Source organism: Salvelinus fontinalis, chromosome 32, assembly GCF_029448725.1.
Source record: "Salvelinus fontinalis isolate EN_2023a chromosome 32, ASM2944872v1, whole genome shotgun sequence".
NCBI lineage: Eukaryota > Metazoa > Chordata > Actinopteri > Salmoniformes > Salmonidae > Salvelinus > Salvelinus fontinalis.
This window is the reverse complement of record NC_074696.1, coordinates 43,189,509-43,214,810: the sequence shown is the minus strand read 5'-3', so window position 1 is coordinate 43,214,810 and position 25,302 is coordinate 43,189,509. Positions and strand designations below refer to the sequence as shown.

Below are 25,302 nucleotides of genomic sequence, written 5' to 3'. Positions count from 1 at the left end.
ATCCTGAAAATTATATATATTTAGGAAAATAAATCTTGGTTCTTGTGTAAAAAAAAAAATGTGGCATTGGCATCATAGACCATTTGGTTTGGATTTGTCCTGTATTTGCAATGCTTTGTCTTGGTGTACAACAGTATCGGTGACAATGATGCTGTCATCACCTGCTAAATGTATTGGGATGTTGGGATTAGTTTTTACGGGGGGAAAGCAGGGAAAATAAGCATTGTTTTGTCGTTTTTATATATTCAGGTCTGTTTTATGCTTTTCAACATTTTTCATGTTTTGGAGTGGCTCCAATGACCCTTTGCGGTGTCTGCCCAGAGCCTACTTGGCCTTGGGAAAAACTTTGTCACTGCCTTTTAGACTGGGGTTCAACTTTCAATCGCCCTAGGCCAGGGTATCTTGGACCCGGTACAAGGTAAGGCTTCAGGCCTGCATCTGAGTTAAACCTCCCAAAACATGGCGTCAATCCATGCAGGACAGGATGAAGAGTATCCTAGTTTGTACGAAACACAGGAAAGTTACCCTTCGGTTACAAGAAGGCAATGAACAGGTAACTGACAAAATTTAAGGAAAGACTTCAGTATATTAAGTAAATTGAGATCAGGTGGGGAGCATTGTCCTGGCAAGGTTTAGGTCCGCTCAGCCCCTTAGAGGGCAAGGTAAACGCCAGTAAATACGCAGCCATTCTGAGTGATCACCTTCAACTTCTGGTGAAGCATTTCTACCCTGATGGGAGTGATCTCTTCCAGGATGACAATGCCCACATCCACAGTGCACGAGGGGTCACTGAATGGTTTGATAAGCATGAAAACAATGTAAACCATATGCCATGGCTGTCTGTCAGCAGATCTCAACCCAATTGAACACTTATGGGAGTTTGAGGAGTGGTGCCTGAGATGGCGTTTTCCACCAACATCAATGAAACTCCTATTATGGAATTTCTTATGGAAGAATGGTGTCGCATCCATCCAATAGAGGTCCAGACCATTTTATTTTTTATGTTTTTTGTTCTTGTGCTTTTACCCCTTTTTTCTCCCCAATTTCGTAATATCCAATTGGTAGTTAGTCTGGTCCCATCGATGCAACTCTCGTACGGACTTGGGAGAGGCAACGTTCTAGAGCAGGGGTGTCAAACTCATTCCACGGAGGGCCTAGTGTCTGCAGGTTTTTGGTTTTTCCTTTCAATATAGCCCTAGACAACCAGGTGTGGGGAGTTCCTAACTAATTAGTGATGTTAATTCATCAATCAAGTACAAGGGAGGAGCGAAAACCCGCAGACACTCGGCCCCCCGTGGAATGAGTTTGACACCTGTGTTCTAGAGCCATGCGTCCTCCGAAACACAACCCTGCCAAGCCGCACTGCTTGAGTTCCAGACACTTGTAGAAATGATGGCGAGGCTCATTGAAGCTGTTCTGGCGGCTCGTGGTGGCCCACTGCCCTATTAAGAGAATTTGTTGGTTTTGCCTTTTTTTGGCAGTTACCGGTATAAGCCTAATGCTGTAATAGTGGCAGTGTCGGGTACTGAAAGGCTAGACGTATGAAACACTTGTCATGCTGGCAATTTTTACAGTCCCACCACTGTGGTTTACAATTCAACTATTTTCTCTCTCCCTCCCCCTTTTTCCTGCTATTTTCTCCTGGCAGCCGAGGCTTCTCATCGGCTCAATTTGTTCTACCTCGCCAACGATGTCATTCAGAACTGTAAGAGGAGAAATGCCATCGTCTACCGTACTGCCTTCGCCGACGTGCTCCCTGAGGCCTTCCAGCTGGTCAAGTGAGTAAACCACACACTGTTAGTTGAAGTGGCCCCTAGATGCTGATCATGGGTCGGTTATGCACTAATGGGTAAGGTTAGTATTGAGGGAGAGGGAGCAGATCATAGATCTGTACCAGTGTTTCTTCTAGGGGGAACAAATGTAGCAGTGTGGGGGAAAAGATCTCTTGGGAGTCCTGTTTCCAGAAAACTTGCATAAACACAGTGTTATAATGTATGCCTACCTGTAAGGGTAACTTGGGGTACTTCTCACAGAAAGCGCTTCATGTCCCAAAAAATTCCCCCAAAACTTTCCCTGTTTGCCACTACTCTTGCTCTTCAAAAAATGTAATCTGTCTCATTTAAGTCACTCCCCCAAAAATGATTTAGGAGTAGGGTGGTGGTTTACCCCAAGTTACTCTACAATAGGCGTGTTACATTTAGCCCCCCTCTCCCCTATGCACTCGAAATCAATTGCAGAGCGACAATGTGCTTAACCATGCTGTTGCTATAAACTCCAGGTTTACAATAGTGCAGTTCGAGGATATTTAGGAGTTGAGAAAAAAGTAGGAATGAAAAGCTGTTTTCCCTGCGACAGCAAGAATTGTTGTGCATTGACTGCTTGTTAGAATGCCTGTTTCCCTCCCTATGGCAGTCGTAACTTGAATGGGCCTCCAAATAATTTTAAATTACTGCAATAAAAACACTGATCCTGTACCTATGGGAAAACTTCAGCCCGGAAGCAGCTCGGTCAGAGCTAACGTCTACAATGTTTTTGTTTGTCCACCATACAAGTCAATGACTGTGTCCCAAATGGCTTCATATTCCCTTTTATATAGTGCACTACTAAACCAGGGCCCATTGAGCTCTGATCAAAAGTAGAGCACTATACACGCAGTTTATTAGGTACACCATCCCGTTCACAAAAATGAATCGCTCCTTCAGACCGTGAGTCACGTGGCCATGGCTTGCTACATAAAGCAGGCAGACAAGTATTGACAGTGTCTAGGGCAGGCCTAAGCAAGTATTTTCCATGGAGAACCACATTAGAATATATTTTTGCCGTCGCGGGCCGGAATCATATTACAGGATTATACATGTGTATGACTGTTGACAGACATATCTACTGTAAATCACATCCAGATATGCTACTTATTTAACTTGTTTAACATGCACATAAATAAACCACATCCGTGTTCTCCTTTTTGGTAGGTATTTTCATTATTATACATGCAATGAACTATACGGAGGGAAAAGTACACTGCATTCAGCACCACGGACAGAACTCTTGTTAATGGGTATGCACAAAAACAAAGAGCGCTCAACATTCCATTTAAACTACTCGATCAGTGTGAGGAGTGAAGTCTTTGATGGGCATTGACTAGAGCAGTGAAGTCCGGTATAGTTTCTGACGTCGCTATGCGCAGGATTGCTGAAAGGTGAGTCAGTAAGAGATTTTATTTTTATTTTTATTTTACCGTTATTTTACCAGGTAAGTTGACTGAGAACACGTTCTCATTTGCAGCAACGACCTGGGGAATAGTTACAGGGGAGAGGAGGGGGATGAATGAGCCAATTGTAAACTGGGGATTATTAGGTGACCATGATGGTTTGAGGGCCAGATTGGGAATTTAGCCAGGACACCGGGGTTAACACCCCTACTCTTACGATAAGTGCCATGGGATCTTTAATGACCTCAGAGAGTCAGGACACCCGTTTAACGTCCCATCCGAAAGACGGCACCCTATACAGGACAGTGTCCCCAATCACTGCCCTGGGGCATTGGTATATTTTTTTAGACCAGAGGAAAGAGTGCATCCTACTGGCCCTCCAACACCACTTCCAGCAGCATCTGGTCTCCCATCCAGGGACTGACCAGGACCAACATTTACATTACATTTACATTTAAGTCATTTAGCAGACGCTCTTATCCAGAGCGACTTACAAATTGGTGCATTCACCTTATGACATCCAGTGGAACAGCCACTTTACAACAATTAGCTTGGCTTTGGAGCGAGCGGTCGCATTCGCATTCGCTCCGCAGGTAGTATAACTTTTCATTACATTTCATTATAGTACAACGGTTTGATTTGTCTAACCTTAGCCATTTCTTCTTAGCTAGCTACATAGCCGTCTTTGTATCAAAGATAATTGCGTAATTATCGTATTTCGTCTTCCTATCGTAGTCTACACTGCTATCTGCCCAGCAGCTAGCCAGCTAGCCAGCTAGCAAACGTCCACCGTCTACCGAATAGCAGCACTGTAGAAACTATTACACTCAACGGAACGACTTGATTAGTGTAGTGTTAGCTAGCTACATAGTTGTCTTTGCTGTCTTCGTATCCAAGATAATTGGGTAGTTCAGAGTGTGTAGTTTTAGAGTGATTATCTTAATTTACCGAGGTTAGCTAGCCAGCTATTTGTCGTCCTTAACGTAGGAAACACTGCTAGCTAGCCAACAGCTAGCCAACGTCTACCGAATAGAACTTCCGCACTCAACAACCCGGTCGCATTCCGCTTCGCTCCACAGGTAGTATCACATTTTCATTTCATTTCATTACAGTACAACGGTTTGATTTGTTTGATCGTAGCTAGCTACATAGCTAGCTACATAGCCGTCTTTTATCAAAGATAATTGTGTAGTCTAGAGCGATTTTCTAGGTTAGCTAGCCAGCTATTGTCGTTCTTTTAACGCAACGTAACGTAATCAACACTGCTAGCTAGCCAGCTAGCCACCGAATAGCAGCACTGTAGCAGCACTGTAGAAACTATTACACTCAACGGAACGACTTGATTAGTGTAGTGTCAACAACGCAGCCACTGCCAACTAGCCTACTTCAGCAGTACTGTATCATTTTAATAATTTTAGTCAATAAGATTCTTGCTACGTAAGCTTAACTTTCTGAACATTCGAGACGTGTAGTCCACTTGTCATTCCAATCTCCTTTGCATTAGCGTAGCCTCTTCTGTAGCCTGTCAACTATGTGTCTGTCTATCCCTGTTCTCTCCTCTCTGCACAGACCATACAAACGCTTCACACCGCGTGGCCGCGGCCACCCTAATCTGATGGTCCCAGCGCACACGACCCACGTGGAGTTCCAGGTCTCCGGTAGCCTCTGGAACTGCCGATCTGCGGCCAACAAGGCAGAGTTCATCTCAGCCTATGCCTCCCTCCAGTCCCTCGACTTCTTGGCACTGACGGAAACATGGATCACCACAGATAACACTGCTACTCCTACTGCTCTCTCTTCGTCCGCCCACGTGTTCTCGCACACCCCGAGAGCAGCTGGTCAGCGGGGTGGTGGCACCGGGATCCTCATCTCTCCCAAGTGGTCATTCTCTCTTTCTCCCCTTACCCATCTGTCTATCGCCTCCTTTGAATTCCATGCTGTCACAGTTACCAGCCCTTTCAAGCTTAACATCCTTATCATTTATCGCCCTGCTTAGCTTCAGAAGCAAGCCAGCAGATGATCTGTGACTTGTTATATTTCATCACTGAAAATGTCTGTTCACATACATAGGTTGACCCAAACAGTACAAACATCCTCTGAGCATGACTTCTAATCTTTGGAAGTTTTGTTCGAGAGATGCATAGAACCTCGTCAGCGACATTGTTTTGAATAGTTCTCCAATCACTGCATCAGACTGAAGATCGATAAGCTCAAGTTGCAGGTCAGTGGGAGTGTTATCCACATTGAAGGTGAAGGGAGAGGAAACCAACAGCATGTCATTTTCCAACACTTTGAAATCCTCAAAACGACGAGAAAGCACGAGAAAGCATCCTCACCGTTCAAAGCACGCAGCAGCGATGTATACTTCTCCTGCTGGTCATCTGATAGGGAACAGACTAGTAGTGTCGGAAGGTGGGTGAGATCGTTGGCTTCTACTTGGCAGGTCAGGAGGAGTAATTTTCCCTTGTACAGCCTTGTCAAAGCCTTCATCTGATGTGCAAAAAGGCCCTTGTAGTTTGGAATTCAGTTCATTCATGAGGGCCATGATGTCCACGGTGAAAGCAAAATCAGCCAACCATTTTTTATCTTGCAGTTGAGGGATAACCACATTTTCCTTTCATTTGCAAGAACTCAGCAATCTCCGGCTTCAGGTCCCACACCCTTTTAAGCACCTTTGCCAAACTCAGCCATCTCACCTTTTTGTGGTAGGGGAGATCTGCATGACCCGACTGTTGGAAGAGACAGTGAGTCAAACTGCCTGTGGTTGAAAGATTTTGCTCTTATGAAGTTTACCACTTTATAGACTGTATCCACAACATGGCTCATTTTCAGAACACATTTACAGAGCAGCACCTGATGAATAATGCAATGCAGGAAAATCATTTTCTGATCTGGGTTCAGCTCAGCTACTTGATCTTGTATCCTTTTCAAAAGGCCAATGTTTTTTCCTGTGAAGTTTGGGCACCCATCAGTGGTCACACAGAATAACTTTTCAAAAGTCAGTCCCAGCTTTGCCCCATACTTATCCTCCAATAAATCTTTCCCTGTGGTTGTGCTCTTCATTGACTGCACTGAAGCGAGCTCCTCTGTAATTTCAAAGTCTGGGGTTATGCCTCGTAAGAATATCAACAACTGTGCTGTGTCACGTACATCACTGCTCTCATCCAAGGCCAAGGAGAAACAGGTGAAATCCTTTACCTCTATCTTTCAACTGTTGTTCCATATTCTCTGCAATGTCCTCAACACGCGTGTCACTGTTCGTCTTGACAGAGAAACATTTTCAACCAGCTCTTTCTTGTCTGGGCAAAGTATTGCTGCAGAGTCAAACATTATTTAATTAATTCGCCCTCAGTGACTGGCTTGCTATGTTTAGCAGTTTTGTGGGGCAGCAAATAGCTAGCTTTCGCAATTCCGTCGTTTGCTGGATGCAGTTTTGTGAAAAGTCCTTGCTGCTTTTGCAACTGAGAAAGCAACTCTTTCGATGCACTTGCCCTCTGCTCAGAAGACAATCCTATATTTCTCTGCATGATTTGTCTGGAGGTGTCTAGACAAGTTTTAGTCTTTCAAGACAGCGACGCTCTCTTCATACACTTAGCACCCTGATACCTCAAATAAATATTTTGATGTTCACTCTTGCTGGAACACCCTACATTCATTGTCTACTTCCCTTTTCTTTGAAATCTTTGAAAAACACATTTTTGCGCTATTTCTAGATGGTTACTATTTGTAACTGTTACGTGTGTATCAGCCTGTCAGTCACTGTCTGTCCTCGTGCAGTTATATATACGTGTCTTTTAAAATAAATGTCCCACAAGTGGTGGGAGTTAATCATTACACAAAGGCGAGTATTCATTGGGCCTTTGAATAACACATACGTCGCAGCATATCTCAACATTGTTGCTGACCAATCCCAATAAAGCATCTTTGGTATGAGAATAGAACGGGCTGTTTGCAGCATGGATGTACCACCGTCAAATCTGCCACAACTGTGTAATGCTATTCCTCCCTACACCTTGTAGAGTTAATGCCCCGAAGAATTCGGGCTGTTCTGGAGGCCAAGGTGGTTCCGACACAGTACTAGATGGGTGTACCTACTACCTAATAAACTGAACACGGAGTGTATAAGAAAAAGGGTTTGATCTGCTGGCCAGGGCTACTCTGTCACTTTACACATCAGTGCAATGTCAGTGATGACCTTCTCTGTCTCCTCCTGTCCTGCAGTAATGTCGGAGACTCTAAGGTGATGAATTCGGTGGACAGGATATTAACCATCTGGGAGGAGAGGAGTGTGTACACAGAGCAGCTTATAGCTGAGCTGAGGTCCAGTCTTGTCAAAGAAGAGTCACCTGCTGCTGTAGAGACGCCTAAAGGTGAGTAAATCTGTGCCGAACATGTACCACCAGCGGAGTTCACTGTGGTATACTGCTTCTTTTGAATATCATGAAGTATCTTTCGAAATTGCACAAATGTCATGTTTATTGTTGTGCAGTTCAATGCTTGTGTGTTGTGTTAACTTTGTAATTTCTTATGTAATTTCAGCTCCAGTCAACCCTAAGGCTGCTCTTCAATCTAAGATTGTAGCCGAATTTGTCGTAAGTGTCTACGACCCACTGTTCAGGATAGATTATATTTTCTGTTCTGTTGAGGTTTTCTTTTTTTTTTTATCCATCTCAATTGTGTATTCAGAAAATGTCAACTGCATATCCTCTTGATACCAAAACATACCAAATGAACTAACTACTGTACTATGAGAACTGTAAATACTTCAAGTAAATGTTTGTACTCCAAAGCTACTATGTTGAGTTGAAATTGACCCTGACTATTGTGGTGTGACTCTCTGACTGTCCTGTCATGCAGCCCCAGGCTTTCATCGATCACCTCTCTAAGTACCACAGCTCTGTGGAGGAGGTGGCACTGAAGGAGAAACAGCTGGCAGCCATGAGGGTGGATGTTTGCAGCACCGAGGCCCTCAAGAGACTGAAAGGTAACAATAGCCAAAGGTTTAAAGGTTAACACACAACCTGCTGCAAAGTTATCCATGAGCATTGATGCTGTTTGTCCCAAATTGCACCCTAATCCCTATTTAATGCACAACTTTTGACCAGGGCCCACATCCTCCTGAAATGTTGTCAATGAGCATTGGGCCAGTAACTGGAAAAGGCACTAGGCATCTCTTTCAGATCTGAAAGAAAAATACCTTGATCCCTGTCTGGCCACTCTAGTCTAGGAGGAGATAACAGTAGTTTTTAGACTGACCAAGGTTGTGTGTTTGTTTTCTTTCATTTCTCTCTCTAAATCAACTACCCATTCAGATAAGGCAGGAGGAAAGAGGCACTCCAAGGACTTTGAGGATGGCAGTGCGAAGTTAAAGGAGTTTGTTTCCTTCCTTGACCGGCAGATGAAAGGAGGGCCCCCTCTGTTGGATGTTCTTGGCAACGCAGATATTTTCTACGAGATGCAGTATAAGGAGGTCAAGATAGTTGCCAATGTGAGTAGCTGAATCAAATCAATCAAAAGTATTTATAAAGCCCTTTTTACATCATTAGAAGTCAAAGTGCTTATAGAAACCCATCCTAAAACTCCAAACGGCAACAATGCAGATGTAGAAGCACGGTGGCTAGGAAAAACTCCCTAGAAAGGCAGGAACCTAGTAAAAGAAAGGAACCAGGCTCTGACCGGTTGCCAGTCCTCTTCTGGCTGTGCCAGGTGGAGATTCTAAGAGTACATGGCCATTAAGGCCAGATAGTTCTTACCCATGTTCATAGATGACTAGCAGGGTCAAATAATAATCAGTTGTTGTCGAGTGGGAACAGTTCAGCACCTCCAGAGTAAATTTCAGTTGGCTTTTCATAGCATTCAGAGTTAGAGACAGCAGGTGCGGTGGAGCGAGCTCGTGATAGAAAGGGAGGTTGAGAGAGCAGGAGAGAGCTTAAGCTCACACAGGACACCAGATAAGCACTGTGGCCCTGTCCGACTATACCCCCGGACAGGGCCAACCAGGCAGGATATAACCCCACCCACTTTGCCAAAGCACCCCCCCCACACCACTAGAGGGATATCAACAGACCACCAACCTACTACCCTGAGTCAAGGCTTAGTATAGCCCACGAAGATCGCCTCCACTGCACGAGCCCAAGGGAGCACAAAACCGGACAGGCAGATTGCGTCAGTGACTCAACCCACTCAAGTAGATTATAGCAAAAAAGCCTGGGACGGCATGGAAGAGCACTAGTAAGCCAGTGACTCAGCCCCCATAATAGGGTCAGAGGCAGAGAAACCCGGTGAAGAGGGGAGCCGGCCAGGCAGAGACGTCAAGGGCGGTTCGTCACTCCAGTGCTTTGTCGTTCACCTTCGTACCCCGGGGCCAGACTACACTCAATCATAGGACCTACTGAAGAGATGAGTCGTCAATAAAGACTTAAAGGTCGAGACCGAGTCTGCGTCTCTCACATGGATAGGCAGACCGTTCCATAAAAATGTAGCTCTATAGGCGAAAGCACTGCCTCCAGCTGTTTGCTTAGAAATTCTACGGACTGCGTCTTTTGACCGTAGCATACGTGTAGGTATTTACGGCAGGACCAAATCGGAGAGATGGGTAGGAACAAGTCAAGAATCTAGCAGCCGTATTTAGCACTAAATACACTTCAGTTAGTGCTACCTGGGTAGCAGAGCATTTCAGTAGTCTAATATAGAAGTGACAAAAGTATGGATGAGCTTTTCTGCATACTTTTTTGACGACAAGTTTCTGATTTTTGCAGTGTTACGATGATGGGGGAAAAAAGTTGCCCTTGATATGTTTGTCAAAAGAGAGATCAGGGTCCAGAGTAACGCCAAGGTCCTTCACCGTTTTATTTGAGATGACTGTATTTAAGATTAATTGTCAGATCAAATATCACATCTTAGTTTCTTGGGACCTAGAACTAATTTCTCGTTTGTCTGAGTTTAAAAGTAAAACATTTTCCGCCATCCACTTCCATATGTCTTAAACACAGGCTTCTAGGTAGGAAATTTTGGGGCCTCACCATGAGTGTACTAGATGGTGTCCTTAATGTCTTCGTATCTGTTGTGAAAGGTTGAAAGAGATTTTCTTTGGTTTTAGTGGAGGGCTTTGGTAGTAAGACTTGAGTTGCATAGATTTGTGTTCGAGTTGTCTTTTCTTTTTTTTACTTCAAGGCCTACAAGACGTTTGCCAACCGGGTGTCCCACCTCAAGCGTAAGCTGGACAGCCTCAAGGCCACCTTACCAGACCTGGATGAGTCGCCCATCCCCTCGCCCTCGATGGATGCCCCCTCTCCCAATGGCTCAGAGTCCCCGTTCCATGACCTGGCTGACCCAGACTCCGACCTGGATGGCCTGGCCATGGATGATGAGGCGGACATCACTTTAGGGGAAGCACCCAGCCCCCTGTCCTCCCCTGGTGGCTCCCCCAAGCAGGGCTTCACCGTAGGGGAGTCAGACAACCGCGACGTGGAGGACATGGAGCTTTCGGATGAGGAGGCAGAGAACGTCAGTATCATAGGTGAGGGTAATGACATGTGATGCAGAGCATAGATGGGGGGCAGGTGGTTAAGGGACAGGATCTATACTGAACAAAAATATAAATGCATCATGCAACAATTTGAAAGATTGTACTGAGTTACAGTTCATAGAAGGAAATCAGTCAATTTAAATAAATACTTTAGGCCTTAATCTATGGATTCCAAATGACTGGGATGGGATGCAGCCCTGGATGGGCATAGTCCCACCCACTGGGGAGCCATGCCCAGCCAATCAGAATATGTTTTTTCCCCCACAATAGGGCTTTATTACTGACTGAAATACTCCTTGGGCTGACGTGGTTACACGTGGTCTGCAGTTCTTATGCAGGTTGGACGTACTGCCAAATTCTCTTAAATTATGTTTTGGGTGGCGTATAGTAGAGAAATTAACATTAAATTCTCCGGCAACAGCTCTGATGGACATTCCTGCAGTCAGCATGCCAATTGCATGCTCCCCCGTAACTTGAGACATCTGTGGCCTTGTGTTGTGACAAAACTGCATATTTTAGAGTGGCCTTATATTGTCCCCCAGCATCTTGATATGCCACACCTGTCAGGTGGATGGATTATCTTGGCAAAGGAGAAATGCGCACTAACAGGGATGTGAACACATTTGTGCACAACATTTGAGAGAAATAAGCTTTTTGTGCGTATATCAAATTTCTGGGATCTTTTCAGCTCATAAAACCAACACTTGTTGGGGATATGTTTTTGTTCAGTGTAGTACTTTTATGTGCCTCATTTATACCTGTAAGGCTCTATTGTGTTGCAACTTAGCTGTTTGGATTGAACATTTCCTCTGTTTTCAGTTGAGCAGCGAGTTGAAAGTCCCATCCCATCTCCAGTCCCCATTCCTGTGCCTGTTGTCACACAGCCGCCACTGGCCACAGAGGCAAAGTCTGTTCCACAGGCCACACCCTCCCCAGCTCTCGTAACCCCTATGACCCATGCAACCAACATATCAGTCAACCTCGCCAATGTGGACCTGGGTAAAATTAGCTCTATTCTCAGCAGCATCACATCTGTCATGAAGAAACCAGGTGAGAAACTTCAGCTATTGTAACATCATAAAGGCACTACATGCAGGCAGCCACTGTTGCGTTATCAACACTGCTATTCTGATGGGCCATCGTAAAGGCACCATGACATCATCAGCGCTGTTATTCTGATGTTGCGTCATAAAGGAAGCAGTCTAGAGTTGGGGTCAATTCAGAATTTAATTCAATACAACACTTGATTTTAAATTTCCAATATGAATAACTGGATAACCCCACCGAAAGCAGAATTTAAATTTGAAGTAGAATTGAATTAAACTTTTCACACGTGGGTTACAAATATCTCGTAACGGTGTGAGTTGTTTTATGCACGTGATGTCAGAATGCACCCACTGTTCCAAGATGTGATTTGTTACTCAAAAGGACAGTTAACACATGCTGCCTGCTAATTATCTATAGGCTCCGTTTTTAATTTGTCAATTTCAAATGATTTTCTAACAAATTGTATTTTCGATCAACAGTTTGAATTGAAGTGTGTTCCACCTCATAACAGAAGCCATGCCAATGAGGCCTATTTGTTATATGTACAGTAGTGATGCGTGGTTCAGCTGTTTATTGACCCGCACCTGCCCGCAATTGCTAATAACCCATCCGCAACAGGCCGACTACATGAAAATCTGAGGCCAGCACCCAATCCTAACACGGGAAATATAGAAATGTGATTTAGACTGCAGAACCATTTTTGGGACAGGGTGCAGGATTTTGTTTTGCCTGATATGTTAGATATGGTTCTGCTTATAAGTTCTGACATTTTGGAAGGCCTTTTGTTAGTAAAGTTGTCTAATTTAGATAATGTAGCTTCTCTTTTATCATATGTTGCCCTAGAAGACTAAATGAACCATTGCTCAACAGAATGTAATAGATCGATAGAAATGAATACAATTAAGAAAAAAACAAAGGGATTAGTTATTCTTTAAAATGTCTAAATGATAGCATCATGTAGGCCAAACTGTTTGTAAGCTACAGACGATTTTGTGAGGGGACTGCTTTTCAGGATGTCTCATGGTCTGATTAACACCCCTCTCGCGCTTTCATAGTTTCACTGCAGATGCGGAAGTGCGACATAGGCGGATGCAGTGGATTGAGACGGATCCGATGCCAAAAAACATATCTCTAGCATGAATTGCTAGATTTCTATGTGGATGTTTTCAATGCTTATTAATATTAGTGGGGTGCGGATATCGACCTCATGGGGGTTTTATCCTGTGTTCTCCTTTCTAATCTACACTAATTTGAAGTAGATTTAACAACTGACATCAATAAGGCTTCATGGCTTTCACCTGGTCAGTCTGTCATGGAATGAGCTTACACTCCGTGTATATGGAGCAAAATGTTAGAATCGCAATAACAGTATGCAATACGTATAGAATTGTGAGAATCACAATGCATATCGTATCGGCACTTAAGTATCGCGATACTATCGTGAGGTTCCTGGCAATTCCCAGCCCTATTAGCCGCTGACATCATGAACACTGTTATTCTCATAGAGATCCTATAGGTTATCAATAAAAAGCCTCAAGGTGCAGAGCGTTCAATTTGCCTGCAAGGAGACCCCCTGCTCTGCTAAAACCATTGACGACTGTGCTGTTTTCAAGTGATTGTTAAATGCGTTTATGATTATTCCATGCAAAACAATTGCGCACATTTAGCTCTATCAGAGTTATACAGCAAGTAACTGCTCGCTTTTCATCATCAGTAAACCTCAATTGATCACGTCATTTCAGATACTTGAGGGTTAGACCTATTTACTATTACATTTACATTTTAGTCATTTAGCAGACGCTCTTATCCAGAGCGACTTACAGTAGAGTGCATACATTTTATAATTTTTTTTTTATATTTCATTACATTTTACATACTGAGACAAGGATATCCCTACCGGCCAAACCCTCCCTAACCCGGACGACGCTATGCCAATTGTGCGTCGCGACAGAGCCTGGGCGCGAACCCAGCCCAGCCTGGGCGCGAACCCAGAGACGCTGGTGGCGCAGCTAGCACTGCGATGCAGTGCCCTAGACCACTGCGCCACCCGGGAGGCCATTAGGCTATTACATTGTTAAATAACATTTGATGTCACAACACCTTGTGAAGTCCGTTTAAACGAGAAGCCATTATTCTGAGCAGTGGTCACCAACCTTTTCTGAGTCGAGATCACTTTCGCAGTCAAAAAGCAAGCTAAGATCTAAGACTCAGATTTATTTTATTTTAAATATGACTTCAAATGTAACATTAACCAAATAAAAACCGTTCTGTAGGAATGCATACATTATCACAGTATTTTGGCTCTATGCCTGGCCTGCCAATAATGTTCTTCTCAGACCATATTATATTTCAGAACTCGAGCTTTGATAAGAAAATAGATCAGTTGGTGTAGCACTTGCAAGGCACATCTGAGCATAAATTGAAATGTTCAAGTATTTGCTTTTTTATTTTACTGGACTGATGGTACCTGTATCTGATGGTCATGGTCCTTTCAAGACAACTGAACTCGGGGAAACAACGAGGTCAAATCACGACGTCAGTCATCTTCATGTCGGAAAGTCGCAGCTCTAGAAAGGTGCGTGAGTTTCAGACTTGGAATTTCAAGTTGGATGCCTGTTCAAAAATATTTTTCCCAGTTGGATCTCGTTTTTCCCCGAGTTCCCAGTTGCCTTGAAAGCACTGAAATCTGAAGTTGGAGATTTCAAAGTTCCCAGTTTTGAACACGGCCTTATTCTCAGCAGAGGGAGGGAGAGAGTAGGAGAGGGTCCGCCTCTCTCGGTCCCTGCTCCCTCCTTCCTTTCTTCTGATGAGAGGGAACAGTCTTCCACCTGATGGCAAAACTTGAGTCTCACAGCATCTGCACAAATTCATGTTCATATGACCAGAGAAAGTGAAATATTGCTAATAATAAAAATGCAGGGTGTTCGATACTTGGCTACTCATTCATTGCAGCTGCAGCTCAAGTGGAAGTAGAGAGAAGCACGTTTTATTTTTTGTAATGGTGTTGAATAAAACTTAGACATGAACTCATAAAACCAGCAGTTTTTTACTGTATTCTTTGACAGTCTCTCTGGTCATGGTTTTAATGAATTTAAATCTATTTTCCTCTTTCCCCTAGGAGTGAGTCCAGGTGGTTCTTTGGTCTCCCCCTCTCCAGCCAAGACCATCCCTCCTGCCCCAGTAACCCCCCAGGTAGCCAGCCCTCTGGCCAGCATCCTGTCCAAAGTGGACATGACTCCTGAGGAGCTCTTCAGTGCACTGTCCGAATCCCAGGGGCAGGCCAGCGGGCTACAGGGTGAGAAACCGTGTGTTAGAGCAAATTTTAAAGAGTAACTGAGCTCATCGTTTAGCTCATTAAGAAAAACTAGATATCAGTCCTGGTGGTGTGGTTCGATGTGTGTTATCGTAGCCTGTCAGTTACTGGTGTTAGTCGCTCTTGAAACACTGTAGCAACAACAGCTATTAGCCTACCACTTCCTCCAAATAGTCATACGAAAGAAATGTTATTAATTTAGACTTTTTTGCAGAGGATGTTTTAGTCGCACAATTTTGCATCTAGCTAAGTTGTTTGGGGATTTTGGTATTTCTCAAAAAAATGTGCATGAAAACTAGTGGAGTGCACTTCAGACTATCAAGTCTACTGCTACTATCTATGACCAGTGTATGTGTCTATCTGGTGCTGTTTCATAGCGAATCATGTTACAAAACAGGGCACGGCGGGACACAAGATGCTTGCGAATGGGTTTAGAATTTTTGGAATAAGAAATGGCAGTTGGGATACAAGTAAGTGTGCATCGTCTCAATTCTCATTCTGCCCAAAACAGACTCCTCAGTGCTTGACTTGGGCAGGTCATAGAACTAAGTACCGGCACCTCACATTTTCTACTGCTAGAGGTCCTGCACCTCTAAGTGGCCACTCCAAAAAGGGCTTAGGGGCCAAATGTTCTTTAAACATACACTGAACAAAAATATAAACGCAACATGCAACAATTTCAAAGAATTTACGGAGTAAGTTCATATGAGGAAATATGTCAATTTACATTAATTAGGTCATCTATGGATTTCACATGACTGGAATACAGATATGCATATGTTGGTCACAAATACTTTTTAAAAAATGGCGGAAACTGGAACAAGCTTTTATACACCTTTTTGATCCAGAGCATCCCAAACAAGCTCAATGGTGACATGTCTGAGTATGCAGGCCAGGACTTTTTTAGCTTCCATGAATTGTGTACAGATCCTTACGACATGGGGCCGTGCATTATCATGCTGGTGATGGCGGCGGATGAATGGCACGATAATGGGCCTGAGGATCTCGTCATGGTATCTTTGTGCATTCAAATTGCCATCGAAGGTGAACATTTGCCCACTCTAGTCGGTTAGGACGCTGAACTGCAGTCAGGTCAAGACCCTGGTGAGGATGACGAGCACACAGACGAGCTTCCCTGAGACGATTTGTGCAGAAATTCTTTGGTTTTGCAAATCTGCGGCTGGTCTAAAAAGATCCCGCAGGTGAAGAAGCCAGAGGTGGAGGTCCTGGGCTGCTGTGGTTAAACGTCTGTGGTTGTGAGGCCGGTTGGACATACTGCCAAATTCTCTAAAATGACGTCGGAGGCGTCTTATGTTAGAGAAATTAACATTCAGCTCTCTGGCAACCGCTCTGGTGAACATTCCTGAAGTCAGCATGACAATTGCACACTCACTCAAGTTAAGACATCTGGCATTGTGTTGTTATAAAACGGCTCATTTTAGAGTGGCTTTTTATTGTCCCCAGCAAAAGGTGCACCTGTGTAATGATCATTGTTTAATAAGCTACTTGATATGCCACACTTGTCAGGTGGCTGATCTTGGCGAAGGAGAAATGCTCACTAACAAGGATATCAAGAAATTTGTGCACAACATTCGAGAGAAATAACCTTTCTGTGCATATGGAACATTTCTGGCATCTTTTATTTCAGCTCATGAAACACTTTACATGTTGCGTTTTATATTTTTGTTAAGTGTAACTTTGGCGACGTGTTGTCTTATGTACACTAATCTGAGGCACTGTGTAATGTGGGCAAGTCTGTCTATCTGTAATGGGGAGGATACAGCACAATCCGCATAACTGTTTGTCCATGCATGACAATTTTCCTTAGCCGTAACAATCCCGTGTATCAAAACCCAAGTACAACCCCGTGTAATTTGTCCCTAACTCAGTTACACAAATCTCACAACTCAGTTTTGGAATATACTGACTTCTTACACTTTTTTTTGTCAATTTTGGCACTGGAATAAATGATTCTGACTAATATGGAGGCCACATACACCGCTGCGTCACTCGGGAGCACTAAGGCACTGTATCTCAGTGCTAGAGGCGCCACTACATACCCTGGCTCGATTCCAGGCTGTATCACAACCGGCCGTGATTGGGAGTCCCATAGGACGGTGCACAATTGGCCCAGTGTCGTTAGGTTTCGGCCGAGGTAGGCCCTCATTGTAAACAAGAATTTGTTCTTTACTGACTTGCCTAGTTAAATAAAATAAACAGGCTATTTTCAACCAGAAAAGTTGGCTGTTGTATTGAGTTGCCCTTTAACCCTTGTGGGAATTGGCCTATATGAATAGGACTACATTCAAATGTTTCTTCCCGAAGAAATATGAAATGCATAACCATGGTAGCAATTGAAAGAGAACAGTTTGGAGACAATGGGAAAATTATTAGACCAAAGGTGAGTACACAACAGTTCACCTGACACAAGACTGAAGCCAAACATTACACTGTTGATTTTGCTGTACTTTTTGTCGCATTTGTTGATAACAAGATCTGAAAATACCCTGGATTCATTCAGTAGCATAAGACTATTCCTGCAAAATGTTAGGTTGGTGCAACATAAGGCAACAAAATTACAAGGATTTGAGTGAGAGGACTAACTGGTGTCTCCAAGTAGCCACAGAGTTCCTATGCAATTTCAATGAACTTTAATGACTCTGTCTTCAGCTATAAGTAGTATTTATTATTATTATTATTATTTTCAGCTCTTCTAGCTTTGCCGTCGAGGAACGAGAGCAAGCACACTTCTAGTTGTTTTGTTTGGGACACAACCCTGCATCACCGCCATCACACAATTACGGTTGTTATTTACGCAATCCAAAAAACGGTCCAATATAAATCGCAATCTGGGTCAGGTGGGCTTTTTTGAAAGCTTGTTCTATTGCCAACATGGCTAGCTAAGTGATAAAATGCGGTCTTAATGTTAAGCTTTCACAAGGCAAATCAGAGAAACGGGGTTTGTAATTGGTGTGCAAAGAAAGGAGTCGTGAGTGCATTCTGTTGCTTGTGCTTCTTCAACTTCCTTCACAAACAGGCTTATTCTGCTCAGAACAACCCAGGGTATGGCGCCATATCGTCTTGTAACGAACTGTACATCAAACCTAGTGATCATAAACGTTGACACTGTCACACATTTTATGATTTGGAAATGTGATGTGCACATTTGGATATCGTTGTTCTTGTTGACTGCTATTTGAGTAGCAATGGTGGGGACAGACGGGGAGTGTAAATCTTTATTCTGCTATCACTTTATTGTACTGGGTGAGAATCATTCAGATTCGTACAATGGAGTTCGCTATTCATAGTTGTCATGTATTTTAACACACATTTTAACACGCGTCTTCTCCTTAGGCCTCTCCACTCGTCTGAACAGTCCAGTGGGAAACCTCTCCTCAAACTCCCCCAGTACAGGCAAGCTCTCTCCCTCTGCCTCCATCCCTACAGTACCCTCTCGAGGCCTTCCTCTCACCTCCTCTCCGCTCGAACCTACCCCATCAGCCCCTGCAGTGGGGAACACCACCGCCGTCCATCAGGCAGCGTCCCTTCCCCAGTCCGCACTGCCTCTAGCCATCGGCCCTCATAGAGGGCTGGTCCTGGAGCAGGAGAAGGAAGAAAAGCCTTCCGCTTCCAGCCTGGAGTCCAAGATCCACAGCTTCCTGCAGGGTAATCCTGGCTTTAATGCCTTTAACCTGGGCTTGGCTAGCGTGGCCGCCCAAGCGGGAGGCAGCAACCTCAGCCCCTTAGCGTGTACAGAGACCCAGGGGGGCACTCCGGTACGGGACGAGGCCGGAGGAGGCACCCCCACCCTGGATGAGATCATGGATACTCCGGGAGGAGCAGAGCCCTTCCTGGCCAAACAAGGTCAGGTCTCTGGGGTTCCTAAACCAGAAGATGGCAGCCTGTCTCTGTCTCCAACTGCCTGCCATAACCAAGCCTGGCAGGATCCCAACAACACTCATGGCCATTTAGGACTACATCCAGGAGTGCCTAATGGTCAAGGGTACCACCAGTTGCCTTATGAAGGGAAGGAAGAGATGCATGGAATAGCTCCTTCTCTCAGAGAGTCTGGATTGGCCCATTACCAGCCCATCACGACACAGGTGTCAGCCCCAACCCTTGGGGAGGGGTTACTCAGTAACACACCAGGAGGGCCTCCGGCAGGGCCAAACGCCGACGTAAGTGAAGGAGGATGGTATGGTAATCCCTACCCAGAGGGACAGGCCCTGCATCCCAGCAACCACAACATGGCTGCCTCAGGTGCAGGAGATGGCAAAACCCCCATGTCAGGACTGTATGCATACCGGGGGGAGGGGCAGACGCAGCCCTACCAAACAAGGGATCCTCATGCTCTGCCTTTCCAACAGGGGGTCAACCCCTCAAGCTTCCTCAACAGCCCTCTGCCCCCCATTCCCCAGCTGCCCCCACCGCCCTTCCCTGGGATACCAGCCCCACCGCAGGACTACCAGGGCCCGCCCGCCTCTGTGATGGTGCCTGTGGAGGGAACTTCACCAAACCCTGAGATTGAGGATGACAGGGCGGGCGTCCGTACATTGGGTGGTCCGGTGATTATCAGTGACCCCTATCACCCTGATGACTTTCGCCGTCACCCAGATGACCTCCACGGCCACTCCGATCTACTCCGTCAGCCTGACAACCTGCATCACCTTGACGACTTCCATCGCCATCCCGGGGACCTCCGCCGGCACCCTCACGATCTCTGTCACCCAGACGATCGCTATTATCACCCAGACGATTTCCACCATCTACCTGTAGACGATCCTCATTATCCTTATAGAGTCAGAGAGCGCCTCACTCCCCCCCTCTCTCCCTCAGAAGACCCTTACTACTATAACTACCCTCTACGCAGCCCTTCCCCTCCATATGGTCACAGACACCCCCTTCCCCCTCACATGAACCTGCACCACCCTGACCACATGCCCCTGCCTCGCCATCCTCTCCACCTAGCTCGCCATCCACACCCGAGAGGCCTCCCGCGGGGACCCCCACGCCCACCTCTCCGTAGCCCCATGTTCAGGGGGAAACGGCCTGGGCCTCCTTTCGGTGGACACCCCAGAGGTGGGGGACCAGGTGGTCCGTTCTTTCCCCCCAAAAGACCACACCTACCTCCACGGTTCTGACTTGTCAGCTGACTTGGTTCACATCAAATTAGTGCTTAGTCTACCGGAATGTCATTGAGGCAGGCGACGTGACACATGGAGGGTGGATAAGAAATGAGTTGGGGAAAGAAGCTGAAGACTTCAGGTGTACTTTTAAACCAAGATGGGGAGCGGAGAAGAGGCCTGAGGAGGAAGGGGAATAGATGAGTACAGTTGAAGGAGAAGTGGAGGTGTAAATTGGGAGTATCTTAAGGAATCGAAGAGAGGATGAGTGAAGACGTAGATACATGGATCTGGAGAAAGAGGGAATGGAGAGGTCGGCCTGAACAACGGAGACGCAGCGGAATAAAAGAAGATAAGAGGTGGATATATAATTCAGTTTGATTATTGTTCTCATATTTGTTTGAGTATAAAACGTTACATTAAATATTTAGTTAATTTCCCCCTCTGAATTAGCTCTAAGCTTGCATATATGCTTGTGTGCATGCGTTAGCGTGAGTTACATCTAAGACTACTGTTCATTATTTAAACTGCATTTTAAGACGTTGTTCTTTTGCAAAGTAGGCTTAAGTGTCAGAGAAAGGTAGTTACTTCTATGTTTCTCTTGTCGTTTTTCAATTAAAAGTTGAGGTCTACTTTCCCTTTGCAAAGACCTAACCGAGATCCCAACACCCGAGATGATTGCTCCTACGTTGTCTCTTTTTGTTTACACTACATTTTATGTAAGTAGACACAAAGAGAATGTAAACGTAATATTATGTTCTTCTACAATATGCGTTTGTGTAGCTGGGGGACAATGATGATAAATTCCATAAATGTTATGACTTTGAATATTTATAATTGTTAACCCTTTACTGGCTGTGTCATCACTTCTCTCATTTCTCAGAGAAGGATGACACCAGCACAGGGGTAATAGAATAAAACAGGGCTTTGAGGGGGGGGGGGGGGGTGATATTTTTGTTGCCCCTAAACGACAAAGAAGAAAAGTTCATTTTGGAGCTGGATCAAGAAACTCCACTTTCCGTCTTCAACTATCTTTTACTTGTACTGGCTTTAATAAAAACCTGAGTTTGAAAACCGCATCGGGAGGTTACTTTCTTTCTCAGTCTTGGGGAAATGCCTCTCGCCTGAGTCATGTTTGCCTTTAATTCTTCCACCATGATTCCTTCCCATCACCACTTCCACAATAACATTGATGCCCCTCGGGGTTGTGGTCAATTCAAGTTGTAAACTGATGTTCCAATTCAATAAAAAATGCATTATTGAGAAGCTATTTTCAATTACTTCTCTATATTGAAAGGGAGGTGGTATATGTTTGAAAAAAATGTTTGGATTTAAATTCAAATCATTTCCTGGGTTTGTTGACTTCTGTTTCTGTTCTAACTGACCCCAACCATGATGCCCATGCACTAAACGAAAATCTAACAGAGAAATGTAAGTGCGTAGTCATCTGGTGTACTGTAGGAAGCGAATAGCCTAAGTGATTCACATCTGTTGCCATGCAACGTGCTGCGTAATTCATTTACTTAGAATGGGAGGTTTAGAAATTAGATTTGAGCTCGTGGCCATGTAGGAGTAGCCCACTGGTGCCTGATACAAAATGGTTGAGACACACCAGGAGACGTATTCTGTGACCACAGTGCAAACATTCACTGACCTGTCACAAAGATATATAGTGCCCTCTGTAATTATTGGGACAGTGAACAATTTGTTCTACTTTTGGCTCGGTTCTCCAGCACTTTTGTATTTGAAAGTATACAACGACTATGAGGTTAAAGTGTAGACTGTCAGCTTTAATTTGAGGTTATTTTTATCCTTATCAGATGAACCATTTAGAAATTACAGCACTTTTTGTACCTAGTCCACTCCCATTATAGGGCACCGAAAGTATTGGGACAAATTCACGTGTGTTAAATTAGTCAATTTTAGTATTTGGTCACATTCCAAGCACACAATGATTACATCAAATGTGTGACCCTACAAACGTGTTGGATGAATTAGATTATTGTTAGGGTTGTTTCAGATTTATTTTCTGCCCAGTAGTAATTAATGGTAAATAAGAATAGAATATGTTTGTAAACACTAATACATTGTGGATGCTACCATGATTATGGATAGTTAGACGCACAAATATCATCCAACAGTTTGAGTACAGCTTGGTGTAATCATTGCTTGCTAGGAATATGGGGCCAAATACTGAACTTTTGACTACTTTTAATATGCATAGGTGAATTTGTCCAAATACTATTGGTACCCTAAAATGGGGGGGACTATGTACACAAAGTGGTGTAATTTCTTAACGGTTCACCCGATAGGGATGAAACCTCAAACTAAAGCTGACCGTATGCACTTTAACCTCATAGTCATTGTTTGATTTCCAATCCAAACTTTTGGATTATAGAGCCGAAAGAAGGAAAAAATGCTGATTACGGAGGGCAATGTAAAACAAGTGATACAGAATGTTAATACATGGTTGGTTAGATTGACCTGTTGATTGGCTTTTAGATCAGGGGCCTTATTCATAAAGCATCTCAGAGTAGGAGTGTGGATTTAGGATAGGTTTTGCCATTTTTGATCACAATAAGAAAGATTTTATTGACAGTTGACCTGATCCTAGATCAGTACTCCTACTCTGAGACACTTGATACACATGGACCCAGATTGAATTGTCAGTCAATTTTAGAAATTAAAAGTACATCCAAAAACAGCTAGATCTGCTGTTCCTAGATGTTTGTGAACAGTAACTTATGTTAAATAATGAATGGTTAGTGAAAGACCTTTAATTAAGGTTACCTAAACAGGACTAGACAATGCCCTGCCTTCGGTTTAAGTTTTCGCTGCCTGTGCTTACTATTAGAGAACGGCCATCACCCATGGCCTGCATCACTATGCTTCCTTGAAAATAATACTTATAGGCCTGGGGTCATATGTAGGAGTGCTTAGAATCAGTTTAGATCACAAGAATGGACCTGGGGAAACTGATCCTAGATTAGCACCACTACTCTGACACGCTTTATGAGTCTTGCAGATCCTCAGTAATGTTGCAGTGCTCTTATGCTTTACTGGAAAGATGAGCTTTGATCAGTTTTGTCATTTTAAATTACTTTCAGCCAGTTCTGCAGTGCTAGTTTAAATTCTGGCCTTGATCATGAATACATTATCTATGACATGATTCTTTACAATACCAAAATAAAGCAAACACTGAAATTGTGTCGGAGCTAATATGTCTGAGTAGGCTTTGAATAAATATTGCGGGAATCATCTGTGGTGTAAAAAGTACTCAATTTTCATACTTCAGTGAAAGTAAAGACATTTTTTTTAATAGAAAATGACTCGAGGTAAAGTGAGCCACCCAGTAAAATTCTACTTGAGTAAAAGTCAAAAGTATTTGGTTTTAAATATACGTGTGTCAAAAGTAGCCAATTGCTAAAACATTTTATCAAAAAGTGAAAGTGTAAATCATTTCAAATGTCTTATATTAAGCAAACCAGATCATCATTCTTGTTTTTTAAATTTTATTTACAGATAGCCAGGGCCACACTCAATCACTCAAATCATTTACAAATGAAGCATGTGTGTCTAGTGAGTCCGCCAGATCAGAGGCAGTAGGGATGACCTCTTGATAAATGTGATGAATTTTACAATTTTCTTGTCCTGCTAAGTATTCAAAATGTAACAAGTACTTTTGGGTGTCGGGGAAATGTAGGGAATAAAAAGTACATTATTTTCTTTAGGAATGTAGTAAAAGTACAAGTTGTCAAAAATATAAGTAGTAAAGTACAGATACCCCCAAATACTACTTAAGTACTTTACACCACTGAATAATATGTAATGAAGACATTTATTGAAATGTAATTGAAGTATTTTTTAAAAAGTTAATTGAAAATAGACAAGATCATTGTATAATTTTGAGGATTTTTTTCAGTAAGGGGATCTACACATAAAAAAACAACCAAACTATGTGATCCTTTTACATATTGCAAAATGCATCCCAGTGTGTCATCCCTGACCACTATGTGAAAACGTTTTTTTCCGTTTTGCTATAAGTAATACTCGGGATCACGTAGGCCTATATAAAATGGTAATCAGAATTTTAGTTTAGGGTAATATTAGACATACTGTAGATGTGTATGTTGTATACATACAAACGTGGGCAATGTTCAGTACTCGGGCGCTAGATGTCAGTAAAGGTTCTCATAGGCATTTGTCTCGCAGTAAGAACATAGTCTAATCGGAAGAACGGTCGGATAACATCTGAGCAATTTGAGACACGCAGCATAGTGTTTTAAATGTAAAAGTGAAGTGATATAAAAAGCACACCGCGTTTGTTACGGTATTGGTTTACGTGTACCTTACCGTTTGTTGCCAATTCATAAGTTCCTCCTTATCTGACGAGAGCATGGGACGTTTCCCCGCTCATCGTTAGAGCCCCGCATTGTAATTTTAAGGTATTGACGAATGTTTTAAGTTGTATACAATCAGTGCGCAGAACCTTGCAACAAAAAATGCTTTTCATGTGCGCGTTTTCGAACTGTGCAGGTCAGGGGCGTGTTCAGCAGGACGCAACGTTTTGTAACGTTCAGATAGAAATTTGCTATGTTGGACAGACATGGCTACACTCCGACATGTAGATTTAAGGAATCGGCCCTATTCATTGAATTTCTATGTGCAACGTTCAAGAACGTTTTGCAACTGAACGTGGCCCAGGTGCTGGCACATTCAGGAAAGGGATTGACGCACGAAGATGAAAGATATAGGACAAATATAGGTACAGGATAATACCCGACAAAATAGTGACGTTGTTACTAATGTTGAATGGAAAACGATAGAGTAAAGAAATTGATATTTGAATGTTATAGCCACACTAAGTGCATACCATCAAAGAACAAAAATGTTTAAAAAAACATTTTGTATATTTTATTTAACATTTTATTTAACTAAATTAAATGCATCCCTCTGACATTTTCATCTGTAGGTAGCCCTACAGATTGCTAAAAGGTGTAAAACTTGTGGGATTTTGTTTTCATAAAACAAATGTGAAGTGATGTCCAGCTCTGATCTGGGCATTTGCCCTTACTATGATAAT

At 43.5% G+C, this 25,302-nt stretch overlaps 1 protein-coding gene across 11 annotated transcripts in view; it reads left to right on the top strand.

The window, feature by feature from the left end:
- The window catches only part of LOC129831400 (CUGBP Elav-like family member 3), a 62,680-nt gene that overhangs the window by 12,441 nt on the left and 24,937 nt on the right, over positions 1 to 25,302 (top strand). For 5 of the 11 annotated variants that reach the window (XM_055894775.1, XM_055894773.1, XM_055894774.1 and 2 more), the window contains exon 1: positions 20,247 to 20,578. Coding sequence is in view for 6 of the 11 variants with exons in the window: in XM_055894767.1 (XP_055750742.1) it covers positions 1,649 to 1,778; positions 7,430 to 7,578; positions 7,748 to 7,800; positions 8,066 to 8,192; positions 8,521 to 8,696; positions 10,382 to 10,727; positions 11,556 to 11,786; positions 14,902 to 15,078; positions 18,451 to 20,237 (3,176 nt within the window). In the remaining 5 variants the exon portion in view is untranslated. Of the gene's footprint in view, positions 1 to 1,648; positions 1,779 to 7,429; positions 7,579 to 7,747; positions 7,801 to 8,065; positions 8,193 to 8,520; positions 8,697 to 10,381; positions 10,728 to 11,555; positions 11,787 to 14,901; positions 15,079 to 18,450; positions 20,579 to 25,302 lie in introns of those variants that run through there. The other 6 variants (XM_055894767.1, XM_055894766.1, XM_055894765.1 and 3 more) reach the window with 2 other exon arrangements.